At 34.9% G+C, this 27,610-nt stretch overlaps 1 protein-coding gene across 2 annotated transcripts in view; it reads right to left on the bottom strand.

Moving 5' to 3' along the window:
- Positions 1-831: 831 nt before the first annotated feature.
- The window catches only part of LOC147408573 (uncharacterized), a 30,140-nt gene continuing 3,361 nt past the window's right edge, over positions 832-27,610 (bottom strand). The window contains exons 5-39 of one of the 2 annotated variants that reach the window (XM_086419709.1): positions 26,510-26,626; positions 25,968-26,118; positions 24,725-24,972; positions 24,330-24,515; positions 21,988-22,064; positions 21,785-21,902; positions 19,325-19,408; positions 17,617-17,712; positions 17,323-17,424; positions 14,650-14,718; positions 14,362-14,457; positions 14,185-14,292; positions 13,687-13,800; positions 13,101-13,184; positions 12,784-12,912; positions 11,130-11,328; positions 10,825-10,968; positions 10,624-10,676; positions 10,257-10,340; positions 10,063-10,131; positions 9,906-9,982; positions 8,477-8,546; positions 8,240-8,389; positions 7,439-7,504; positions 7,138-7,282; positions 6,946-7,010; positions 6,793-6,858; positions 5,393-5,486; positions 3,340-3,376; positions 3,154-3,211; positions 2,127-2,237; positions 1,896-1,963; positions 1,741-1,807; positions 1,583-1,651; positions 832-1,050 (exon numbers count right to left, since the gene is read on the bottom strand). In XM_086419709.1, coding sequence (XP_086275835.1) covers positions 961-1,050; positions 1,583-1,651; positions 1,741-1,807; positions 1,896-1,963; positions 2,127-2,237; positions 3,154-3,211; positions 3,340-3,376; positions 5,393-5,486; positions 6,793-6,858; positions 6,946-7,010; positions 7,138-7,282; positions 7,439-7,504; positions 8,240-8,389; positions 8,477-8,546; positions 9,906-9,982; positions 10,063-10,131; positions 10,257-10,340; positions 10,624-10,676; positions 10,825-10,968; positions 11,130-11,328; positions 12,784-12,912; positions 13,101-13,184; positions 13,687-13,800; positions 14,185-14,292; positions 14,362-14,457; positions 14,650-14,718; positions 17,323-17,424; positions 17,617-17,712; positions 19,325-19,408; positions 21,785-21,902; positions 21,988-22,064; positions 24,330-24,515; positions 24,725-24,972; positions 25,968-26,118; positions 26,510-26,626 — 3,561 coding nt within the window. In that variant the 3' untranslated portion in view covers positions 832-960. The remainder of the gene's footprint in view (positions 1,051-1,582; positions 1,652-1,740; positions 1,808-1,895; positions 1,964-2,126; positions 2,238-3,153; positions 3,212-3,339; positions 3,377-5,392; positions 5,487-6,792; positions 6,859-6,945; positions 7,011-7,137; positions 7,283-7,438; positions 7,505-8,239; positions 8,390-8,476; positions 8,547-9,905; positions 9,983-10,062; positions 10,132-10,256; positions 10,341-10,623; positions 10,677-10,824; positions 10,969-11,129; positions 11,329-12,783; positions 12,913-13,100; positions 13,185-13,686; positions 13,801-14,184; positions 14,293-14,361; positions 14,458-14,649; positions 14,719-17,322; positions 17,425-17,616; positions 17,713-19,324; positions 19,409-21,784; positions 21,903-21,987; positions 22,065-24,329; positions 24,516-24,724; positions 24,973-25,967; positions 26,119-26,509; positions 26,627-27,610) is intronic. The other variant, XM_086419713.1, reaches the window with a different exon arrangement.

Below are 27,610 nucleotides of genomic sequence, written 5' to 3'. Positions count from 1 at the left end.
TAAATCTAGAGAGTTGTGTTGGAATGCCAATATGATAATTCATTTTAGGAAAATGACCCTTTGTAAGACTTAAAATCTTACCAAGGAAAGTGTTTTTCTATCCCGTTTCCTCCATTCAATTATATTTGAATGTCGTGTTAATTCAAGTGTTCACATCGGTACTCATAACCTTAAAGCTTACATCCTCTTGCCGTTTTAGTACACGTGTTTTCAAGTAGGATTGTTACGACCTTTATACTAGATAAAATGATCTCAATTGATTTATCTTTAGTTTATCAACTATTTAGGTTACTACATTTTCATGGATGCATTTATTTCTAATTTAATATTTCTTAAGACTTCAACATTTATCCATCTTACAAAACAATTTCTTTACCACATTCAACTTATTAAGGTATTTCTTGATTGCCCAGACGTGAAGTATAATATGAATCAATTGTGAAATAAATCCAAACGCTCATAGGATTGGTAGGCCAAAGAGAGCATTTTAGATCGTAATCTCTGAACTGTGAACCCTAAAACCATATGGAACCATATTTTAGGACCAACATCTGCTTTTAGCATTACCTGTAGTGAGCCCCACCCCACCAACATCACTAACTGAAATAACCACCAGGTACTACTACAACATTAATTATGTTCACGGCACCTGACACCACTATATCAACCACAATATTATCTTAAACATTGGTTAAGACCATTTGATTACTATAGATTTTGGTGGGCATTCAAGATGATCCCCCGATGAAAAGTTCATCCCTTTTCAGTCTTGGTTTGGGTTGCTTGTCAGTTCTTCGAGGCAGAAAATAAACCAAAACTGTAAGAAGTGCATGCTTGAGACTACTATATATATAATTTAATTAGAAGATGAAAGTAATTTCAACGGTGTTATTTGATCATACATAACTGCACATTTTCATCCTGATAAAACATGGCTTTCCAATATACAATACTAATCAGCTAAAGTTCATCCGAAGAAGCTGATATTTGTTCATTTTTTTTCTCAATGAGTATGCATCTCGAAGGCGGACCACATATGCTCAATATCACCTGCAAAAACGTGAGTGCCTCATGTTTAAAAAAGAAAAGGGTATGGTGTATGGACCCACATTTCTAATCATAAGTCAGATCAGGAAAATTGTGTAAAATGCGAGGAGGAATTCTACATCTGATCGTGATTACCACGATTTTAATCCACCTAGGGTCTGCATGCATGGGAATGCAATTTGCAGGAGGAAAACCACTTTCTTGGGCACATTATCCCTTGAAATTAAATTTATCGACAACATTTTCATTAGAATCCTACATTACCCCCTCGCGATCATTTTTCCCTGGAAAACTTCCCATCTTTTAATGGCAAAAAGAACGATATATAGATTGGATAGTTACAATCAGTCATTTTAGGAGATGATATATTCAGGATTTCCTAGTTGAGACAATGAATTAGGATTACCACCGTTCCACATCTCTGTCCGACATGTATTATGGCCATTCTGATTCCTTTGGTGGATGGGACAGATTCCCAAAGGGACTAGAAATAATAAAATGCGCAACAGATAGAATGGTAGTTCAATAAACTTACAGGCAAAAACACAAGTCCATGCAAAAATCCGATAAGAACCAATGCCAGGTACATTTGGAAGTAATAAACCTGCAAAACATAGAATGGTTGGAATTTAGAAAATTGAAGCCTATCACACCCCAGGGAACTGAAAGTTTGAGAGTAGAAAAATCATATACCACAAAAACTTCAGATTTTGAAAAGCGAAGGACAATCACTCCAACAAGCTTTGTAAGAGTGATTCCACTGCAAAAAATATATGAATAGATGAAAGTTTGTTGTCAAGCTGTTAAACAATTTGACAGAAACTCACAATATAGTAATGGCAGTTAACCTGAAGACAGAAGCTCCCATAGTACTCAGAGCTTCCTTTGCTCGTTGCCCTCTATCCCCACTGCTTACCTGTGTAAAAGCAACAAAAAATAGTTGGAACTTGGCACAAATCATGGGTGCTTCAATTCCCAAACAAGTGGGTGTTTGCACATCTCAACAATATATTTAATCAGACACCACGATAAATAAAGATGAAGTCTGGAAAGGAAACAGAAAATGAGATCATACTCACCGAGAAAGCATGTGTCAGGTGCACGCAAAACTCAACTGCAATCCCTATTGCCATTACAAGGTTTACAACAGAGATGGCATTGAGTTGAATATTTAGAATTGCCATTACACCCTGCACAGATGTCCTTCTTGTCAGTCAAAGGAAGAACTTGTGTGAAGAAGGCCAATTTTTTTTTTCTTTTTTTTAAATATAAGGATTAGAAATTAAATATGACTGAGCACCACCATAGAAACTTAATGCAGGAAGAACCCCTGGGACATTTTTGAGAAGAGAATTTCTCTTTTTCCTAACATTGTGCAGTACAGGAATAGTTATGATGGGAAAGGGACCATAAATCCTAGTTCAAATATCAGTCATGATTGTTGATTATAAAGTTTATTCTAGATTATCCACTGACACACAAGATCAGGCTTAATGTGGCTGGGCCTGCTTTTATAGAGCATAATTTTGGGCAATTAAGAAACATATACCTAGAATGACCGTAACTGAGATGAAGATGTCAGATGGATGAGTGGCAAGACTAGGACGAAGTGCAGCCAAGGGAACCTAAGTTGATTGAGATGGTTTGTTCATGTGTAATGAAGGCCATCACCAGTAAGCTCATTTGATGATGATTGACGACACTAAGAAGAGGGAACTATGCAAAGAATGTGGGATGAGTGTAATTAGAAGTTAAGACAACAATAATTTCTGGACTCATAGGAATGTTGTATCTTGAAACGCAAGTCCTTGAATTCCCAATGTCTTGCCAAATAAATAGGATCAAAATCCTTACATGGTGATTTGTCCAATCATACAGCACAAAGAAAATGCTGCTTCAATAGAAGGATAAACACATATGTTTGCTCTGATCTAGATAGAGAAACGAATAATTATTCCCAAGAGTAGAGATGTATGCTTGATATTTGTTGTTATCTTAAAAATAGTAACATCGATATCCATGGTTTAAACTGGGGTGCATCACTAATGTTTCCGAACAATAAATAAAAGAAAAATAGAAACATGGTCATCAATAAAGAAGGCCTACCATGAGATCTACAACAATCATTGTCAAGACAAGTAAAATGATAGCTGAGCTCCATACACTGTAAAGCACAACAAATCGAATCAGCAATACTTGGACACAAATTTTGTGCCATGTTTATTTTCTTCAAATAATCAGAGAAACATGAGGCTACAATATTAATTCAAGGGAACGAAAGAGAATATAAACCTGCATGTGATAACCAGGCATACAATAAATACAGCACCTGTTGAATCACAAAACATAGAAAGATTCTCTAAGTGCTCAAAGGTGAAGCAGAATACAGATATAATATGATTTACACATCCTTAAAAAGAAATCAAAATTAAATGCAATCAAGTCTTTAGCTTCCTTGACATGCGATAAGCACTAAAATATAACTTAAAGAAGAGAGTAACAAAAAAAGAGTAAAAAAAAAAAAAGTGATAAATTACTATATTATGTATGAGAAACAGGAGGTTCCTAAAAAGGACTGTCAATCCTTGCGCCTAGGATCCAAGGGAGGATTATAAGGGCTAGGCCATCAAGACTTCGTGATTCCTTTCCAGTATTAGTGTTTACTGACCGAGTCTTGAGTTAGAGTAGATAGTCAAATGGTAAATCAAATTAGTAACATGATCCTGAACCGATCTTACCTGGGATCGCAAATCCCAAGTTTGTCTATGAAGAGCGGATCTAATTGTATTAGTGTCTATAATGGATTTCTTCTGTGTAATACTAATTGATAGGGCCTCATTGGTAAGTGCTACAAGATCTCGTGCATTGGAACCCATGGTTATGGACCCGAATCCATTAGTATGGAACATTTTCTTTTCCAAGTGAAATCCCCTAGTATATGAAAGAGTGAAAAAGTGCTTTCGTTGTTGTGGAATAAGAAGCCTTCGTATCTTAATGCTAATTCGAATTGAAGGGAGATATCAAATTGGTCTACTTTCGGCGTCATATACATATACAAGGTTAGCGCATTCGTCATAGTTAACAGCTCCGTATCAAGGTCATCCCCGCTATCGTCACTAATCATTAGGCTAGTCACCCAGGAACTTGTCCGGAAATACAGTAATGAAAGGAACATAAGAGTTTGTCGGTAGGTATTTGTCACTCAATAGATGTGAGCATCAAAACTAATAGTCAAACAAACATAAAATGCAGTAATAACACTGAGACCCAGACATTTAATATTTTGTTTTTTGATAAAAACATTTAATATTAATAAATCAAAGCTTGAAAACAACTGAAAATTTTTATATTAGAAATGAACTATACAATTTCATAAGCTGGGTGCATGGTAACAAACTAGACAGCAGGAGTATTTTAACTTTTAAGCTTGTTGTGCATCTAGTGAGGTTGATGCCTGATACTTTGCAAAGTTATTACAAGAGAACAAGAGGTATGCAAAGTAAGAAGAATGATAAATTTCATACACAACTGTCTAGAGTGGGAATTGGACAATTTTAGGCCTGTTGTAGTGAGAGTTGCAACTGTGTATTTGTCATTCATGTTCAAGCATTTGTGAACCATTATGCTTTAGAGGATGATAAGTGTCAAAGAATTGGTAAGTTCAAAGTGCACAAGATCTACAGAAAGAGGATATATTCCTGAGCCAAGCTAAGCATATCAAAAGTTCCTTAAGAAATAAGGTAGGGCAGTATATAAGATTCAATTTATCAGGCTCCACAGTTCTTTCACCTGTGCCTTGTAATTCTAGTAGTTAGGCAGATTTAAGGTTTAAACTGGATGAAGGAATTCTTAAATCTTGTCAACTACTATTAACATATCTATGTAGATAGGCCATTTTTAGTGTGTCTGTGTGCCTATATATATGGGAAAAGGTTGCATGGACTGAGGTACCATATAGAGCATGGACCAAGGGACACATTTGAGCCATGTGGACTGCCACGTTGGTTCAAACGACACCCCCATCCCTCTTGATTTGTGGTCTCAATTAGGTTTGAAAAAAAAACATTGTTTGGGGCTAGATCTTGAGTTTGAAAATGGACGGCCACTGAACTCCCAGATTTGAAATTTAAATCCAACGGTGAAAAAAATCTCTTTTTCAATTTTGTTTTTTTGGAAGTTCATAAAATTGCATGCTCTACATAAATGTGGCGCCTGATGGTGGTCCTGGGCGCCACATTGGCATGTGGTCCATAGAGATAGATAAAAGGCTTTATTTGGGCGGAAATTTCACAAGAGTATGGACTTGCTAGAGTAATTAGATTATCAGAGATGTAAAAATGCTAACCAAGAGCTATAGCAAGGTTGATCAACGCTGTCCTCCATATATCTAGGTACTGCTCGAAAAATATATAAAACATTGCATACGGATAGATATCAATCTGCATCATAAAGGTAAGGTTAGAGCAACAAATATACAAGGACTAAGGCAAACAAAGACAGGATTTCCTTCCGCCAAAAGATTTAAACAGAAGTAACAGACAGGTAAATCAGCAATGCTCTAGCCCAAGTATTCAGGACATGGATAAGGAATGTCAGTCAATCTATGATTCTCCAGCGATTTTATATAAATTCCAAAAGCTCAAAATAGTAATCGTGAATAAGGTAAAGGCAGGTCTTTCCTGTTCTAGTCTGTCTAGATTCAGAAGGTTGCAAAGGATATTACTTCGTCAAAGGAAGGACTTCTTTAATATAGAAAAACTATCAGTGTAGTTCTATAACTACGTGAATTGATCTTCACTCGATATGAGATTAATCGTTTCTGTTAGGAAGACGCAGGATCCTTTTGTTAATGTTCAAAGTCCGCAAGAATTTTTCAATCTAATGTTTACTAGGTTAATCACAACTCACAAGCTTATATAATTATTTTTTCCCATGGGTGCACACAAGCTGGTGGTGGTTTTCATGGAATTTGTGGTAAATCCTAATCAGGCTTACGGTGATTACCTTCTAGAAATATTTGGCTTCCACAGATCATCACTTTGTCAGGTTCCACAGTTACTTTACAGATAATGCCATGTGGGTGGTCCAAGTTCCAAATCTTTCTAAACATAGAGACTAGGAATTTCAGTGGAAGCTGTTGACTATTGACTGTCGTGCGGGTGGCCCAAGTTCCAAATCTTTCTAAATTTACTTTTCTTATCGGGTTCCAGACGATTATAAATTGTTTTCTTGTCCAGATTCAGTCCAAACTAAACTGATTGATTTTGCCAGATTTCAGTTCAGCCTAAATCGATTTCTATTATCAAATTTCAATCCGGCCTATATTGATTTCTCATATTAGTTTAAGTTCACCCAAATCTATAATTTCTACCATATTTCTCATTGGTGACACAAAGACAAGGCATGATCAAAGTAGTTTTCCAGGCAAAAACACTATTTTACGACAATTCAACATTTGTGGCTATGGATTTCATCAGACTCATGATCCATGTCAGTAAGAGGGGAGTGTTGAAGAATGTAATTAAAGGGAGAGCTCGATAGGATGTAACGGGGTTTCATTTGTATTTGTGAGATATGTTACATATGATCTTTATTTTTAGCAGGCCTCTGGGAGCATTTATGCAATCTTTCTGTAATGATATTATATTAATGGGGCTATAGAACAGATCCATTTGCTTTCATTTTTCTACAAACCCTAAAATGCATAATATACCAAGAAGACAATTGAAGCTTTAAAAAAAATACCTTCAATGAATCAGAAACCTTTGAACTGAACTCCCTTGCAGCTCGCATTGAATTTACAAAGTCACTCTGTAAAATGATCAAATAAAGTTCAGACTCAGTGAATCATTTTGATAAAACACAAATTTCTTCAATTATCTAAATATGGAATCATACTTGTTTGTTAAGTGGTGTATGATATGTACGAAACTCTGATGCTTGAATGATACCGTTCTCATAACCTGACAATTGGATATAAGCAGTCAAGTACAAATCTAAATGAAGCTAGTACGTACATAGATATGTATATATGAGTCACATTAGAACTTTCTTGTTTTCTATAACAGAACAAAGAAACACCATACAGACCATTCAGCTCCACACTGCTAGTGTAAGCCCCATGACCACCCTTTGCACAGTCAGCAGATGGTAGTGCACTGAGGAACCATGGAAGTTTCTCCCTAAATTGTGCTGTTGATGGGCGATCATTGTGCAAATCTGAGTGAAGGAAGCACTGAAAACACCCCAAATCATTAGTTTTTAAAGCCTGTTCTTTAAAACTTAGATTCTTTAGAAAATATCCTGGGGCACTATTTACACAATAGGAACCCAAAAGATTCTTACAGAAGAAACCACCCAACAGATGCTCTCAAATTTTCTAAGGAATTACCGTGGTACAATCTGTGCATACTCCACCTAGTCCACAAGAACTGTCATCAGGTGAACAGCAAGGAGGCTGCAGAAGTAAATATTTTTTTTTTGAGAAAATTTAATGGTTTAACATCCATTGAACAATAGGCAAGAGTTGAATAACGTGATAAACAAAAACTAATGATTGATTTGAAAGATGATTAGAAAACTGAAACTACTGTTCAATCAAAAATCAATAATCAATGCAATTCAACATAGAAACTAAATCACCTTCATACATCTTTCCACGTTTCCTTCTCTTTTTCTTTTCTTTTCTTTTCTTTTTTATCAGCAAAAGGATGCAAGTATGAAATCAGCAAAGAAAAGCTTTTCAAAATTTATTTATTTTATTTTCAATAGTGTTCAGTATTTTATATTTTTTTCAACTTCTAAATTTGTGTAACATATAATAATTTGGATAGCTCAAGAACACATCTCTCCTTAATCACAATACCAACAAAGCCAGATCAAACTTTTCTACCTAATATAGTTGTGTCCCAGTAATGAATTTCTAAATAACATTACAACAGTCCAGAATAGTAATATGCAAACTAATGGAAGAAAGTATGGACCAGAATTTTCTTGTGGAATTTCCATTGGCAATTATTTCGACAGGATGGAAAATGGGACAATTCAAGCTTTCCCCTCTTTACACGTAATGGGATCAGTTTATGCTCGATCTAGTAGTTTATTTGGTTGGAAAAATATATAAGCATGGGCTCACAAAAAATAGGGTGTGTTTCCAATTAGAGGTATTCACAGAAAGAGTCGTATCCTGGACCTGATCATCAGGGGGGCAATAACTCCCATTTGTAAACTTTCGACAACAACCAAAAGCTTCTGGAGACATCCATACAAGAAAGTCATCAAGCCATGAAGCCGCTGGCTTAGCTATGTAGCTTGATTCTGGTATCAAGGATGCTCTTGATATCTGGAAAAGAAAGAAAAAACACAATAAACTTTAGTGTAAAACGTGTAATTTTTAGAAGAAAAGATGCATTGATATCCATGATTTTACCTCATTTAAAAGAGAATTTGATTCACATTTGCTGATAGAGCATAGCTGGTTTGTCTGTCTTGATTCTGAGCTGAGAAAAAAGTAGATGGAAATCAATACACACACACCACCACAAAACTACAGTTAAACAACTGTGTCAAGTTTACATTAAAAAGAAACAGCAACAAAAAAATGGAGAGATTGACAATAATATTTAATCTACATAGTAAAGAGTTAAAAAGGCTACTTTCCAAAAAAATAGAGTCAAAAAGGTTATAGATAGTATTAAACAATATCAATGCTTCACAAAGCTTCTTTTGCATTTGTGTTCCACAAAAGCGTTCTTCATTATTCTTGCCACATATTCCATTTACTCAATGGGATATTTGTATTATGACTACTTTTCCATGTAAGTAACATATGTTAGACGTGCCGCGAAATCGCCAACATGGTGAAACAGTTTCTGGTGGATTAAATTTGAACTCAATTAAGCTGATAAGCATGCCACAAGGATAATCATAATTGTGGTACCTCCTTCACTTTTACATTTACCGCTGCAATTCTCATAGTTGTCAATTGCCTCCAAATATATCTCCTCATGTGAACCTACAGTTGAGGACCAATGGGAACAAGAGGAGGCCTTAGCCTAACTCCTGAGAACTCTTTCACTTGGCATGGAGAACAGAAGTTAAGTTAAACTTTAACCGGTGCTTGCTTGGTAGTCCGAGTCTTTCAAGGACTGAAAGCTTTTGCTTAGACAAAGATAGACACTCATGTTTACTTGGATTCTGTGGGGGAATGCACATCAAACCATGCTGAAATGCTTACCCTTCTCGAAAGTCTTGAAACATTTTAAGGCTTGAACTCAGACATATTTTTAGAGGGGGAGATTATGGTAATGTTGTCATTGGGCATCGGACAAAAATGGGTTGGTGGAGATCATCTTATACAAAAAAGATCTTAAATTTGATTCACTTTTAACAACTTTATTGTGTCTTTTACCCAGGTTGATACATGAGACTATCTTAGGAAAAGGTGTTTCAAGGAAAGCCTTGTACATTGGCATAGAGTTTCTGGAGTAATTTGTTTTGGTTTCTCCTTTTTTCTTCATTTCCTCACAGCATATTCCCCTTACACTAGTGAGGGCTGCAATGTCACCGATTAAAAAAAAGTTCTTGAGCAAGTAATGTCACATAAGATAAACTTCAAGAACATTAGAAAACAGCAATAGATATTGTATGCATGTAGGAAGACAAAACTGATGTAAGTACCACCGCACCAGACAAAAACTTTAGTAAACATTAAGAAGACAAATAGCAATATTATAACCAAACCCAAAGAATGAATATCACAAAATATAGAAAATGCCGAAACAAGAAGATAGTACTTAAACCAATTCCAATATGAAAATAAACGAGTAAGGCAAGTACGATAAAATTGAACATCATACCTATAGTTGTAGTTCTTCACGACAAAATATAATGGCGGTCCTATTCTGAGATACTCGGAAACATTATTGAAATATCCCTGAGGTAAATGGCAATCAGTGCTATGAAGCAGCATATGGAACCAAAGAGAGAGGGAATCAGAAAAAATTGAAAAGTAACCTGAAGATACGAGTCTCGGGGAAGAACAATCTTTTGTTCCAAACCAGGTTCAATCCGTGTACAAAGTGCCTGTAACGTTCCAAAACATATAGAATTTTCCTTGAACAATCATATAAGCAAAGAAAGAATGAAAACGACAGGCAATATTTAACAAACACATTGGAGGAAATATCCATAGATCACAAACAACTTACAATGCTTGCAAAAGCACAACCAACAAAGACGGCAATAACAGCTATTTTAACTCCCCAAACCCCAAGAATGGGTGCATGAATTTCCTACAAAGTAAAAAAAGGAGACAAATTTGTTCAGAAAAGAAATCAAGAGAAAATGAAAGGACAGCTCAAATATATCTCTGAATAATATCAACATGTTTGAACTTTCCAATCAGGAGAAAAAGAACAAACATTTTATAAGAAAACTTTCAGCTGCAAGGGTATGTCGGTGGAAGGTTCATTACAGCAAATTAACATAAAAAATCGCCAAAAGTAAATAAAGTCAATATTGAACAAAGAGGTGTACTGCACAAAAAATAATGAAATTATCTTCATTAAGAATTACCTTCATATAACGGGCCAACAATCCAGGTTCTCTCTGACCAGTGCCTACATTTTCTTGAAATGTTCTTCAATCAGAGCTCATCCCAGTATTAAAAATAATCAAATGCAGTTCAAAACACCATCCAGTATTAACAAATTACCAATGAAGTTTAAAAAAATTATCAGAAATACCCATACAATCAATATCAAGTTAATAAAGTACCTTTATCAGATTCATCTGAAGATAAAGGAATTTTTATGCACGGGAAGCAGTCAATCCTGTGGTCCTCAGCCCGTAAAAAGTCAAAAACAATCAATGCTACGAATGCAGTAACTTGCAAAAGGAAGTCCAACAGAACAGCTAATGCTGCAGAAAAGCATCTAGATCAAAGTCAGTAAAAGGAAATCATACAATGTAAAAGGCAAGCATTGAATGGGAAGGAAAAAAACATCTAGATCAAAGTCAGTAAAAGAAAATTACATAATTTAAAAGACAAGCATTGAATGGGAAGGAAAAACATATCTGACCTGCAAACATGGAAAATACACGGCAAGCTGGCATTGGAATGAAACTTCCAACCGCAAATGCTAAAACTTCAGAAAGACTAGCTAGTGTTATAGATGGCCCAACTTCAACCAGTGCATTACTTATTCGTCCTTCTAAAGGCAACTCTAATGGTTGTCGTTTGACAGCATGTACCAGGATACACATATTATCAACTCCAACCTGATAGAAAATTTAGTTCATTAATTATTTAGAAAGAAAAAAAAAAGAAGAAAGATAAATAGTCAATTATAAGTTGAAGAAAGAGATACACATAACGCATGATGCCCAGAGTCTAATTACTATTTGATGATTCGCTTCAGAACTTAGTCAACTACATTAAAGATATATCAGCAATTCTTTCATGATGAGAATATTGGACAGCAATCAGGGTTTTGAAGAATCTTATCCAAACTAATACAAAGATTTTTTAGATAAATAAAATGATTGTGCAAAGGGAACAAGAAAAAGAAGGGAAGGTGGGTCATACAAGAGGAGATGCTATCCACGAGGCTTCCCATTCAAGCTGCGTCTGTAAAGAGAAGTTACAAAAAAACTATCCCAGACCACATACAATATCCTCGCACCAAATTAAAGATTGAACAGAGATCTTTAATCTCTCCCTTTTTTTCTTTTTCTTTTTTTTCTGATAAGTTGTCTTTAATCTTCAACATCAGCTCCTAGATATCACTTGGGATTTACCCATGAATAATAGTCACATCTAAATACGAAGTCCTCGACATAAAGGACTCTAAAATCCTTTATCATAATCCCTGAAGCTATTAGCATTATGTTGTTTTGGTGCAAACTATTAACGGAGTTTAAGGGTATCTTCTATCAAAACCTAGTGTTTAGACGGGAATAGTTTCGTAAGGAGAGAGTATAAAATTGTGCTTTGCTGCTTTATTTCGCTGTAATAATTGGTAGTGTCTCTCGATCTCCTCTTTATCCCCAGTATTTAATAAAATCTTTATATCTATTAAACGAAAGTGTATAGGTATTGCCCATAGAATTAGTGTTGGGTTATTAAAGTAGATGTGTGCTTCTGGAGTCCTAGGTGACCAATGATTTCCAATCAAATTAAAAGAAAATTTTGAAAGATGACAGTAAGAAGTAAGATTAATGGCGATGATGACTTGACCTGGATAAGTGTAAATAAGAAAGGTAAAACCATAAATGAAAAGATTTGTGAAAATTTAAGAGAATCGCAAATAGATGATAAACTAAGGGAAAGTTGATTTAGATGATGTGTGTGCGTGTGTGTGTGTGTATATATATATATATATATATATTATATATATATATAGAGAGAGAGAGAGAGAGAGAGAGAGAGAGAGCAAAATTGATTTAGCACAAGCAAATCTGAAGGCACTTGGACAAGAATAGATAAAATTAAATAAAGGAACGAGATTCCTTCAACTAACTCCATTTACTCGATGATGATGATATGCCAAAAAAAGTTATCATATGTTGTGTAATGAGAAAGAAACCCAAAAAAAGAAAATAACATAAACTTAAATACGTAGTTTAGCCCCAATGAATAGAAAAGATGCTATTTATCTCTGACCTCAACATCTCAGAGTCATCATAGGTCGAAAGAATCAATAATGATAACGCCTATAAATTTAAACAACTTACGGCCAAAACAAGGAAAGGGATCACTTCCATTATAATCAATGTAGATTTTACTCCGATGGCACTGAAAAATCCCACGGATCCAAGTACAGAGAGCATAACCACCAGAACTCCTGAAAGACCAAGCAGTACCTATAATCCAGCGATCAACACAGAACAATAAGTGCACAAGATCAAAGAATGATATGAAAGTGCTATAAAAGTACCCATTTGGCAGTAAAGATGACAGGTCAAATAAAGGAATACAAAAAATGGGAAACTAAGATTAATTTATTTAAGTGCATAATTAATGAAAAAGAGTTCAACAGATAAAATCATACCTTTGATGAAATAAAGAACGAAGATAAATGAGGTGCATCTCCCAAAGTCAGAGATATGTAAGCAAACATTACAATATAGCTGATCTGAATTCAAGTGGAAAAGAATAATATCCAGTTAAAATGAAATCCCTTGTCAGAATGTAAGCAGTGTCATGAAACAATCATGAGTTTTACCCCAACTACTGTGGTTGGCTAAGCAAACCATGTTCCACCTTTAAGTATTATAACAAAGAGAAATGCCAGCAAGAAATGCATTAACCCCAGGAAAGAGCACACACGCTCGCACGCACGTGCACACATAAAAAACACACACACAAATATTATTTTTTCTAGCCCTTTTCAGGGTTGAACGTGGTAAATGCCTGATGTTTCCTATTATTCCTCCATAGAAAAAATATGGGAAGGAAAAAATCACCGGGGCAGATCGCATGATGTAAAAACAGGAAGATATTATACAAGTTTTGAGAATTTTATTTTAACGATATAGTGAAATAACCTCTAAAGTTGCTCCTGCAAGGAGTCGATCCATGTGGTTCCAGTAGAGGATAAACTAATACATAAAAACAAAACCTATATGACAACTCACCAAAATGGTTATGGCATCTGCAGTACTTTCTCTTTTCAGTTCTTCCTGTATCGAACTTTCTGATGAAAAAGACAGTGTGAGATTATTTGATTGCACCATTTGCAGTAGCTCTTCCTGTCACACAAAATGGAATCCAAATCATCGCATGCAATCATCCAGGAAAAAATAGTACAATGAAGTAATCAAGTAGATATTGGAAAGAGTAATCCATATCCAGATATGCAGAATGCAACATATAAAAGGAATATGCAGTGATACTGGTGCAATCGAATCACACAAACTAAAGTATGTATCTTGACAACTAGTGTCCTCTCCTTGAAGGAAGATCTGCAATGTATAATGGTTACAGGAGATGCATACCAAGTGAGAGGGAGATTCAGACGATTACACAGTAAATCTTCCATTAAAGACAACAAAAGTAAACTAGAGCAAGGAAACAAATACACATGACCAGCACAAAGAAGCAATCAAACAGAACCAGAAAGCCAATGAACAGACCTTCACCAAACGAATGAAAGCCTTTTCCCAAGCCACTGCCTTCCCATTTGCATCGCCTGCTTGATCAATCTTATTGTTTACAGGATAGGTTATTACAAATGCAGAAGCCTGTCATGGAAACATCATTATAAATTATCCATTACACTCCAATCATCTCGGTCAGGGATCAGATGTTACCTCTGAATAGTTGCTCCCAGAAAACCCCCCTAATGCAGTGCTTGGATCAAGGGGTGCCTTAAATGCACTCATACATGTATCTGCAGAGGTATAATGCTGATCGTGGGGACAAAGCAACAAATGAATGCCACTAGTATTCAGTATTCTTGAGAATATGATATTATGATAAAGAAAATTAATAATTACATAGGCTTCAGAAAAAATGACAGGTTTAAGTATGAAGGCAGGGTTTGATCCTAGATCTGTGTTATATCACTCGCAGAATTTATGGAAAACATGTATGTGCACCTGAAAGCAATACTCAGCGTGGTCAACTCCCCCATAATCGTCAAATTTTTCAGGGTCCATCTTGAAATACTGTCATGGAAATACAAGCTGTCTTAATCATAGGGAAAATAAAATCAAGATTATAGCCATTGAATAACTAAAATGGTAACAAATTGAAAGAAAATCTTAGTGATAACCATGATCTACATACATAACTAGGTTTTGAGGCTAATTTGCAGTACAAATATTAACATTAGGTATTATTTATATTATATTAACATAGGTTTTTTTGGATACGTAAACAGGTGAAACCAGGCGTTTGATCCAAGGTATGTGGTATTACTGCTCATGGACTTTACCACCTGACCAAGATGGTACATAAGTTTTGGGATATAATTTGCACTACACTCCTGAAATACTAAAGAAAACAAAATTACGCATACTTTAGCGCTATCAAACTTTCTCAGCATATTGGTGTCTACTGGTGCATATCAATGTTTAAAAGTGTGATATATTAAACATAAATGATTGTAAGATGATTTATAATTCCACACATGTTCTTATCGACAAAAAAAAAATATAGAGCATGTTGCTCAATGAAAGTAGAGGTGTAATTTCAAAACAGAGCATAAAGGGATGCTTCCACATATGCAATGAGAGGTCGCATGGTATATGTTATTCATAGATGACATAGCGTTGGACAATGAAACTAGAGAGGGAGCAAATTCATAATAGAGCTATTAAGGGATACTTGCATATATGAAAGGAGAGATCGCTTGGAATATGTTATTTTTAGATGAACGAATTTGTTTCTAAATGGTCTTTCTTAATCTTTCCACCATCCATCTCAGCATCCTCATCTCAACTATGCTCAATTTATGAACATGTTGCCTAACATTCATCTACATAAAATATAGCCTCTTGTAAAATTTTACCTTCAATTTGATTGTGATGAATATATTAAATAGAACTCCGGAAGGACAACAGCAATTTGACCATCCAACTCTAATTCTATGAACAACATCCTCCTCAATCTCTCCATCCTTATGGATGGATTAAAGAACCAAGAAAAGAAAAAGAGTGCTAAAGTATATTTCCTTCCCATTAATTTTTACTGTCTCTTCCTCTTATTCAGCAGTACATCATGGGATTGAATCATTGAACCCATGACCTTCCAACTACAAAACATAGAACTTAACCATTATATTCATCAGAAGTTCATGATGATCATTGTTACTAAACCATGGGTTAGTAGAAGTCAACATTATGGCATGTTCCTGCTTCTAATGATAAAATTCTATTATAAAAACAGAGCATCTTATACAGAAAATCCTAAAGAATATAATATGCAAGTAAAGGCCCATCCAAGGTATTAAATTTCGATATTGATCAATATTTCAGTCAGTTTGGAAATGGAAATTTTTTGACCTATGTGGAAATAATGGAAATATTGTGAAAATGGTAGAAATATCAAATATATATTGTTTTTTTTTTGTTCTAACGTCATAAAATGATAAATCATACAAGAAAGGTTAAAGTAGATAAAATTTTGCAAAAGAGGTCGGAAAAATATTTTTTTTATTACAAGTTGAATATGAGGGCATTTATGTCATTGCATACTATTCAATTAGAGAAGACCAAACTTAATGGAAGCTCGTCATCAGTTTGAAAACATTGGGGGTATGTCAAATATTAAAAAACAGGGAGGATACATCCTTAATAATTTTAAGAATTTATTTTAACAAAAGGATTTAAAAAAATTGACACCTGTTTCTTAAAAGTGGACACATGGTATCTTGTAACAAATTGACATGCTCATTGTCTAACAGCAAATCCCTACTCATTATAAAGGAGAGGATTCGTTGTTAACTATTACTCTCGGATGTAGGTCAAAGCTGCCACGTTTTTTAATAGCAGATATTACTATCCATATGGCATATTTTTGTTCCTTTACAGCATAACACCCTCGTAGTTCAGCACAACAAATTTCTACTCTAAAAAAATAAATCCAAATTTTTCTTTCACTGATTCTTGGTTTCAACGGAATAATCTCCATCTTCAACAGCCAGATGAAGTCAATCTCTTCAAAGAAGATGATTCTCTCTCTCTATATCTCAAACATGTAGTTTTTTTTTCAAATTAGAAATATTGTTCTAAGATTCCTGAAAGAATCTTTAAACTTACTTTTATTTTCTAAATTTAAACGAAATATTTCGATTTTTGGAAAGATTTCCACCAAAATATTGACATTTTGCTGTTTATTTTTTATTCTTTCCGCCGAAACTCACTGTTCACCAAAATTTCGGTCGAAATACAAACAAATAGACATTGTCATATTAATTTCGTGTTGGTGGCTGTTGAAACCGACATATTTTGACCGAAATATGTCAATTTTTAATACCATGGGCCCATCATGATAAACTCGAGCATATTGGAGCCCAAGCACACAAAATTAATTTGAAAAGTGAACAGGCAACATATTAGGATCGTATGAAGCACCTATGAGCATGCATTCCACGCACCTCTCCCTTGCCAGACAGAGAAAATGGAAAAAAGATAAATGGCTTTCATGTCTCAAAATAATGGTACTGCAAATGGAAATGTGACCTCATAAACTAGTGCTCCGAAGATATGCAAACATGCACATGCTTGCAGGCCATTCATAGATATACTACAGAAGAATGAAATTAATACCTGCAGAACACTTTGAGTCGCACAATCCTGGCCTAGGGGCTTCAAGCAAATGTCGGTTAGAGACACCATTGATCCAGAATAATTTGCACGAATTCTATCAACCTGTAGCAATTAAGCAAAGAAAGTATTTCATCCATGCCATGTACAGATTAGTTAAACATCTGTTTTTAATGACTAGGCAAAGGAAATGGTAAAAGCTTACTTTAACCATAAGCAGTCACAGGTTACACAAATTATTACATAGTTTAAATATCAGGACGACATCTGGGAAGTAAAAATAAGAACACAGAATACCTTCTTTTGTATTTCAAAGAGCAACTGGATATTGTCCTCTGTCACAATACTGGGCGACTTGCCATGCGTTGAATCTGGAATAGTTCCTAATATGAGCTGTAAAAAAAAACAATGATGTAATAGTGTGCTATTTATTCCACATGAAGGGACAAGATGAAATATGTAAGAACATCAATAGAAATTTTGAAACAGCAAAATTATTGCAAATCATTAAAAGCCAAATAGAGATCCACTCTTCCCTAATCCGAACAAAACATTCTTCGAAGTAGAGAGAAGCAACTAAATCTTTTACAAGAACTGCATTTGGGAGAAAATGCTTGGGCTCTAAGCTAGGCCCCAACATCCAAATCTAAGGCACATCTTACTTTCAGAGAGAAATCAAATAGAGTGCAATTAGATTTCTCCTTTTGGGAAATAAAACTCTGCCAAGATCATAAAATTTTGAAATATCCAAATTTCTCAATCATTATGGCTCAAAAGGCATTCACCCAATACAGTATTCTAAACAAATGATATAGTAAAATACAATATATGATTGAAGATACAAAGGATCAATGTTGAGGCTTGGTCCATTAATAAATCCTTCAGTATGGGCTGGACAAGGTTCACCAATAAATCCACGAGCTTCATGATTCAATCCAATTGTTATCCGTATATAAAAGTATTCAGAGAGCTGTCTAACAAGATCACAATTCAGGCATGAATTAAGTGAGCTATGGTCAAAATAAAGAATAGACAGAGATCCACTGCTGGATTACCATTTTGGGAGTTCTGTTTTTCATTTCTATTCTAGATTCTATAACAAACCCACTCCTATCTCCCTACAAAATCCTTCCCTTTTGCTTCATTGAAGATCGAAAACCAATAATATAAAAAAAAAGTAGCCCCATAGAGTCCATGACAAAAAAAAAAAAAGATAAGTGTAAAATTTTATAAATTAAGGGAAAAGGAGGCTGAGATAGCCCACCATACAAGTAAAGAGGAATAAAAAGAGCAATAAAAAAGATAAAAACAGAGAATCAATCCAAAACCTATTTTACAAGCAAAAAAGACAATGAGTCACAGATAGAGTCCCATCTGAAAACAAAATCCAGATAAGAAACCCCCCCATGAAATCTGTGCTTAGCTTGGACCAGAAATAAGAAGGCCCAAAATCTCCAGAAACACAGCTTGGATCGTGCTCTCCTTACCCTGGGTTTATGACAATTTCACCGTCCAACCTTTCCTTTCATACCCCCCCCCCCCCCCAATACAGCAAAGGGAACAAGGCTCCAAAATCTCCTCTTGAATTCTAAAAAACCATTGCATACTTAAGAAATATTTAATTCACTCAATTTTAATGTCTTAATTGTAGTAAGGCTAATTTTATGCAAGTGAATTAAGTTACGTTTAGGAAACTTTAGTAGAGTAAAGTTTGTGAGCAATTAGGAAATTTTCATACTTGAAAGTTGAATGGTAAAGAGTGTCGAAGTAACTCACACTCCTAGCACTATAAACATAACCCTCCCCCCACCCAAAAAAGTTGAAATACAATTTCTATTCTTGGACTGATGCCTCCACATGTTACTGTCATCTATGATAAATCAGACCATCAAAATATTTTTCTCAATAAAAATGCTAGAAAATGGTGAAGAAGATAGTTAAGATACTAAATATCAGTATAAACGAAAGCATAAAGCAACAAAAACTAATAAAGATGATACAACACCTGTTCAATTCTGTAAAAAGGAGCCAGATGGGTGTCAAAAAACTGCTTCTCCTCTGCAGCCTTACTACCGTGTCCTACCCATAGCTGTGACAGAACATATGTTAGAACTAAAAAGTTTACCGACATTTGGGTAGAACAAAGGATGCTGTCATGAAAATACAGTGGCAAACAATAGAGAAAACAACTTCAGTCTCACTAAAACTCTGTTAGGATACCATAAAAAAGTTATGACATATGCATGTTCAACAGACATGTCAAGGATATGGCCCTGAGATGGCATTGAAACAGCATGTACCTTTCTATTGATTACTTAAGTATAATACATGGAAACGAGGTGTGCTACCAACAATCGCATCACGTAATACAGCCAACATGATAGGATTCACATAATAAGATCACAATTTGACCATTGTTCCTATGGGGTTTATCTTCGATAAACATGCAAAACCAGTAAAAACTTGAATATTGGTATGGTACTATGTTTGTTTACATATCGCTTATGATATTGCTTGGTACATACACCCACACCAATGTCCGGGGTTGGTCTAGGCATTGGGGGTCCTTGTCAGGTGAGGTGGTCGCCTAAGCAAAGCTTTAACCACATTGTTCCATAATATCAGAAGACTCAAATTTACACAGTGATCTAACAGGTATCGGTACCTAATGATCAATGCACTCAGGCATTTTTCTCTCTATCAAATGGTCAAATGGGCTTTGATTTGCATGATCCTTGCATCAATGCAGTTGTAGTGAGTGGTGAAAAAACCTATCCTATCAATTTCAACCATTATAATAAATAAAATCAATCAATTACAACAAAATGGTAGGAGGGTAAAGGTAGATTAACTTTTACAATTGATTAAGCTATCATTATTCAAAGTTTTGTGTCGTTTCAAAATGTTTCAGTGAAACATTCCAATCTTGACCAAGACCAGAACATAACATTCGTCTGAAACAATCAATGTTTTGGTTGAGATTGTTTTGATTTTTCTCCTGACTGAAACATTGCTACAGAATAAGATTCAAAGCTTCTAAGCTATTACAAATAGAAATTCAATCACTAGTACAAAGAGCAACAAACCTGGTTTTGAACAAAGGCCTAGGTGAACCTTCAAATCCAAGAGGAAAACCTACAGTACCTTCCGCTAAACTCACAACTATTTAAAGGTAGTAGCTGCATCTATGGCACAAATCCTTGGAAATTAAAATCCCACACATAGTGAAGCCTCAAGTTCACAAGAGAGTAATAATGAGTAGCCACACGTCGGTTATTTGATGAGCATCATTCCCTTCAAAGACTTTATTGAAGTGGAACCCACCCATTTCGTATGAAATGATGTGGATGCACAGGCAAGTAAAGCATTACATGCTTTGTTGATTGAGACTCCTAAAAAATACTAGAAGGCTTTTTGCATAGTGTCATTTCTCATTTGGCATTGAAGATCATATTACACCATAGACAGGACGTGTAAGGGCAGGCTAGATAGATGCTAAAAGATACTTTCCAATGAATTACATCGAAAACAAAACTAGAGGATGAGTTTATCTCAAGCGAGAAAAGTGGATGTAGACCAGACCTAGGGTCCCTCATTTTAGAAGACCCTCCAAGTGAATTGGGAAAATACCCTTTCAAAAGGCCTTTTAGGCATTATCTTTATTTTCTTTTTCTTTGGGGAGGGAGGAGGATTAATTTCAGGCATTTTATGCAATGGAGGGTAATTTTTTAATTATACATAATGTGTAAGGCATTATCCAATCTTGCACAAGTTACTCCAAACAGTTGCTTTTTGTAATAATGAGTCATGAGTGTAGTTGCCATGCTTGTTTATTATCAAGGTTAAAATCTCGCCTCGAAGCAATATTTCAGTCAGGAGAAAATCCGAGATTGTCTCAACTGAAACATTCCGAGACAAACTGAAACATTTAATGTTTCATTCCTTGACTGAAACGGGTGTTTGAATAGAAAAGTACCAAGATGGTATGAAACTTTAAACCATATTTATTATTTCACATAATGTGAATGTGTTTTCCCAAAAAAAAATACAATATTTCTCCAAACCCTAAATTGGCAAAAAAATTTCAAAACTACACAATGTTGAATTGAACTCCATCAAATTAATACTTAATTTTAATTAAGCAAAATTTAAGGCAAAGCCGAAGTCTAGTAACCAATGCGCTTGCAATATAATTGCCCTAAACATCATATTGTTAGGTTATTTGCACATCAAACCCAATCTACTGTATCAAAGCTTATTGAAGAATATAATAATATATCCTTTCCATCTAACATGTGTATTATGATGCCCTTATGTTAAAACTTGCAAGGAAGACATAAAATAAACTAAAAAAAGACAGAAATCATAAAAGTACACTAGAGTACATCGTAATGATGAGCAACCGCAATAGCCATGTGAGAAGTTCTCATATAATTGTTTAAAAAAAAAAAAACAGAACAAATACCTTCTCAGGCTGTGTTTCCACCTTGAAACGGATTAGACCTAAGCACAGTATAAGAACAACACCCAATGACGTACACAGCACAAGAGTTGGGTTTCTAGCAACCCACGTTCCATATCTCCTGAACATAGATAGGGAAAGGGACCATAACATTAAAAACCATTCAGCTTGTACCAATTACAACCATTGATTGTATAGCCAATAACCTATAAAAACTTGACATGTAGCCTTGCACAAGAGAAAGTTGGATCCCCTTTGTAACGCGAGGAACCTCTTCAAGCATCTGATAATCATCAAACAGAAATCAACAATTAAGATCATGATACGCCTATAAAAAAAAAAAAGATCATGATACCAGAGACAAATAATCACTTCTATTGAAAACAAAGCTTTATTGAGAAAAATTGTATAAAAGACTAAACATTCTCATGCCAGGTGGTGTGTAGGGGACATAAATGCATTCGCTTTGAGGTGGATGAGACAGAGAAAACAAGACTCTAGCCAGACATCTGGTAAGGGGACAAATCTCTTTAGAGGGCATTTTCAATTTTTCATCCTTTATGAAATGTCCATTGAAAAAGATTCCGTAGTTGTGGAGTGCCTCGAGAGAGTTGAGACAGAATAGTTTAGACCCAGCAGTTTGGATGAAATTTACAAGACTTTTGGACCGACATAACGGAGTTCTGGTGCAGACAAAAATGCATAGACAAGAACTTCAACATCAGAACCTAAGGGAGTCTTCACAATAAAGTTTTTACTGGAGTCGGGCTCAAAACCAACAGATTTTTCTTGCTAAGATGGAATGGAGAACCCCAGTTCCAACCAAAATAGCTTTGTTTGTCACTAGAAAAGATTCAGATGGTACACCATCTGATCAGTGGATGAAATGACAAAATACTACCTTGAATATGAGATTTCTCTACATAGCCAATACTGCTTAGGTAGATTATTTTCTTATTTGCTTTTGGAGTAGTTGATGGGAGATTCAATGCTAGAGGTTCCAGAACTACAGGATCTTCATGGACATATGGATCTCTGCAGTCAGTTGAAAAATAAGCTGTATTCAGCTGAATGGGACACTAAATTTCTATAGATCTAAAAAGGGGTTTCAACTCAAGACATATTTTAACTGGGACATAATTTTTTAGGAGACTTTGTAATTTTTAGCATAGCAGCCTTACTTTAAAGTTTTAACCCTTGGGTTTTGGGTCTTCGCCTTTGAAGTCATTGCACAGAGACTATTGTTAGTTCTTCTAACTTCTTTTAATATGCATATCTCAACTTATCAAAAATAAAATAATTATATAAGAGAATCGCAAGTCCAAATATAGGCGTATATAGTTCGGCATCCTGTCTCAAATGGTCAAGGAGCTCGAAAATTATTCCAATCTAGAAACTCATTACAACCTAATCAATTTAAGAAAGTCACATAAAGATCTTCTAATCAGACTGCCAAAAAGAATAGAGAATCAAATTCTGGAGAACAAAATCCAAATCCAAAAGAAACTGATCTGCACGATGTCTGCATTCTTCTACTGTGTTCTCAGATGTTCACTTGTATGAGTATATGCATATAGTAAGTAATAGTGATTCCACAACTTATTTGAGCTCGTATATAGTCAGTACTCTATTAGAGAAGAAAAGGATTGTTAAAAAGAATAAAAACCATATGACGAACTAAAATAGACCAGTACAAGGGTTTGACATACCATTAAGTATGAGGATACTGATTGGATTAAACTTTTCGGAACTTGAAGATTACACAATTCGAAATAACTTCATCAGCCAAAGTTACCACTTTTGTGCCTAATATAATGTCTACCATAGAGACCCTCCACAGGAAATCTCAAGATTTTACCAACAAAGGAGCTGTCCACCATGTACATTCATAATACTTTCCATTATTAAGATAATTTACAATGGCATCCCAACACCAACTTTTTATCAGTATCCGGGAAGTTAATACCAGTAAAATAATCCGCTTTATCAGGATAACTGTCTTTGTCTAGTAATGAAGGGCTGTTACAAAGTAATGGCATTCCTCGAAAGGATGATAACCCCAAATGTATAATATGAATCCTCAATATAAAAGAGGAACAAGAACATGCCCCTAAAAGCCTTACCTAAATGTCAACTTTTAGGGAACTAGTACAATTACCTAAAATGAGACCAAAACGACATCTTATGATTAACACCATATTGTGAATATTTCACACAACAGGTTTAACATAAAAAAATGCAGCTAAACAAAAAAAGGTCCAACAGCCATGAGAGGGAAGGTAAATTTTCTAAATTTGATCAGATTTCTAAATCTGATCAAACTTCAAAGATACTCACATATAAGACAGCGAAATGCTGGAATCAAACTACGGTAAAGAAAAGAGAAAAAGAATATTATTTTAGTACCAGAACTCATGTGAACTTAAGTGCAAGAACTGCGTCTCTTGATTGAATGTAAATACAACATATGGCTTTCATGTATGCTTAATTTTGCTTGTCATGCAAAGAAGAATAATTGAATAGAAGATTCAATGATTTAGTCTTGCACCTGCATTGGATAGCTCCCATCTTTTTGCTTGTTAAAAGATTGTAGTTCACCTTCATCCGGGACATTTAAAAAAGGCTTCATTCTTGATGCAGGGCTCCTTTCCCTTCGATGAAATAAACCCCATCCGAAAAATGCAACAACTAAAACACCATATACGATTGCTAATGATAATTCAATACATTTGATCTGCAGTCATCAGAAAACGAAACCAAGTTATAGAAGGGTATCTAAAGGCTAAAACTAACACAAGGAGCCACATTAAGTCCCCTAGTCATCAACAATTTAAAACCTAATTTCATATAAATATGTCCTAACGCTATTCAGAACCTAGATGCTTAACAAACCAGAAACATCAGAAAATCAAAATAAATCATTCAATTTTCATTGACTCTTACCTTTAGAGATCCAATTCTAATAGAACAGGAATCTTTGTGGTGCGGAGAAGGAGGTGTTGAACTAGAGCAAATGGCGGCAGAAGGACAATCCCCACAAGAACAGCCAAGAGAAGTGTCACCACATGGATAAACAGATACATTCATGGGCTTCATTCCAGATGACTCGGGAGCAATTGATCGGAAATTAATGGGATATGGTGAACCAGGCCCACCAGGTCCTGCTTGCTGACCAATAAATGCAAACCATTCTACCAAAACAATCAAAAACTGAAAGCATTAATACTCGAAAAAAGTAGAGAAGTTCCCATCAAATATAAGCACAAAAGGAAAAAATTCTTAAAATATGAGCATTTAAGTCAATTCTATAAATTTCAAATATATAATGTCAACATAATGAATGTTATTTTTCCTCAAAATTTCACAGTAACAAGTAACAACAACCCGACGACCATGAAAGCATGTTCAAATCACACAGAAAAATTAAATATAAATACCTACTGTATCACCAAAAGGAGAAATAGAAGCAAAATTCAAGACATAAAAGAAAAAGATTACCAATTCTTCCTCAAAAATTAACAGTGTTTTTGTATAATAAGGATAATCTCATTTTGTCGGCGAATTGTGCTGCAATCTTTATAACAACATAATTTAATCATAGTCCTCAAAGTGAAATATGCAAAACTCAATGTGACCAAGATAATTCGAGAACTAGTAGTTCATATTTTCTTCAGAATAAAAGAACATTCAGGAATTTCAATCCCATATAAAGGTCAGCCCAAAGCAAAGTTGATATATAAAATAGGTTTCCGTCAACCAAAAAAAAGTTAGTGATAGAAAAGGAATGATCATTGTCAACTTAAGAGGAAAGGATTTTCATTTTCATGTTGCCTCCAAAGCTTATAGGCATCGCGCCGAACATGAAGCAAAGTATTTGAGATAATGAATTACAAAATAACAACTAACCAGATAAAACATTTGAAGAGGTATCATTAAGTATCACATGAGATCATGGAGATGCAAAATGAACAGCGAAACAAACTCAAGACACCATATTAGACATACAGAAAACCAACAGGAAATATAAGTAACAAACCAAACAAGGATCAAGTAAATCATATTTACCAATCACTATGTTTAAAAACGAAACCAACAGGAAAGTAACTTCCAATGATAAGTATACATACATAATATAAACTAATATGAAAAGGATATCTTTTGATGGAAATTCAGAAGCATCCCTCACCTTTAAAACTTTTAGCACCTGCACCAATAAATTCCATGGCTCGAGTATTCATGGTCCCAAACTTCACATCCTTACAGGAGTTGTACAACTCTTCACCAAAAGCATCAGTAACATAAAAATCAATGCCATCCACGGTCAAGTTGTTATTAACCTAAAAGAAAAGATAAATAAGATTCCTTGGATGAAACTTTATACTCTTTTAAGCAAGCAATCCTAACCTACAAGTAGCTACAATAAGTGGGTATTAATTTCATAAAAGATTCATCAACAGTGAAACACATCCAATTAAAAAGGGCAGCACCAGCATGAAAATCAATTTGGCTCATGTTATGAATAAAAATAAAATACATTTGAGTGACACAATTGAATTTTAAAATGCCCTGTGGCACAATAACAGGCTCTTTTAAAACTCGTGATAAATAGACAAAAAAATTTGCAATCAAACCGTCGAAGGGACATATAGGCTAGAAAATACCTGTCCTAGAAGCGATAACTTTAGCTCGCTAAAACAGTATCACATAGCATCTATAGGGATTGCTCACCTTGGAAACAGAAGTCACATTAATGAATTGGCTTTGATTTGGAGAACAGGAAAGCTCACAGAAAAGATTTAAGAAGTTCCTTAAGCATGATGGGCAACCTACAAGAAAAGGAATTACCTGCAACACATGTACAGGAATCAGATATCATATTAAGATTGTTCTCTGAATTTTCTCATTTTTTTTTTCAATTCACTTAATATCATAATATCATCAATTGAAATCGGTGAATGGCATTCATTAGTCATTCTGTGAGAGATTTTTCCCCTAAAACTTCGGAAAGTGAAAGGTACCCGAAGGTATTTTGGTGCAAATGGACGGAAAAACACCCTTGAAAATTTTCAAGTGTAGGGCTGATTATCACGCAAAACAGTATTATAGGCAAGTGGGTGAAGGAAGCTTTTGAACCCATTTCCGGTATTATCACTCACAGATCATACCAACTTGCCAACTGCACACCTTCATGTATGTAGAAATTGCTTGGCTAGAAGAGTAAAATATGGGATAATCTAGAAGTGTAATATTTTATGTGTTTACATCATGCATCCACATGACATAACAATAATGCATTTGCTTGGAAATTGGGAGAAAAAAATTAAATTACATAACTAATAGACGAGCCCAAATACCAGTATTGTCATCATATGTCAGCAACAATACGCAGATACTTCAACAACCCAGTGTACTCGTAGCAACATTATATAATATTGACACTGGCACCAACTATTATATTACTTCTATATTACAATATTCGATCTTCTATTGAAATATTTGTTGTTTTATTAAATCTAAAGATCTTCCCAATTGTTTTGAGAACATAAAATCATACTGTAACAAATCTAAAAATTCTGGTAATATTATAAGTTTAATTGTATTTGGTATGAGGTAAGTATTAATAAATAATATTTAGCTTAAAGAACTAAAACTCAAAGCAGATTATCAGCATAATATATGGGATAACTCATATGCAGAAAGGTGCAACTTGTAGGGGTCCAGACCAATCCCAACGGGTTCAAGCCCATGTTGATCAAGCTTATGATATAGTTTCCATAGTCCATAGCTCAGCTTTGGATCAGTCTGGAAATTTAGGTTCCGGCCCAAAGG

Source organism: Akebia trifoliata, chromosome 2 (assembly GCF_017979445.1).
Source record: "Akebia trifoliata isolate Shusen 1 chromosome 2, ASM1797944v1, whole genome shotgun sequence".
NCBI lineage: Eukaryota > Viridiplantae > Streptophyta > Magnoliopsida > Ranunculales > Lardizabalaceae > Akebia > Akebia trifoliata.
The sequence above is the reverse complement of the archived record's forward strand: the minus strand, read 5'-3'. Positions and strand labels throughout refer to the sequence as shown.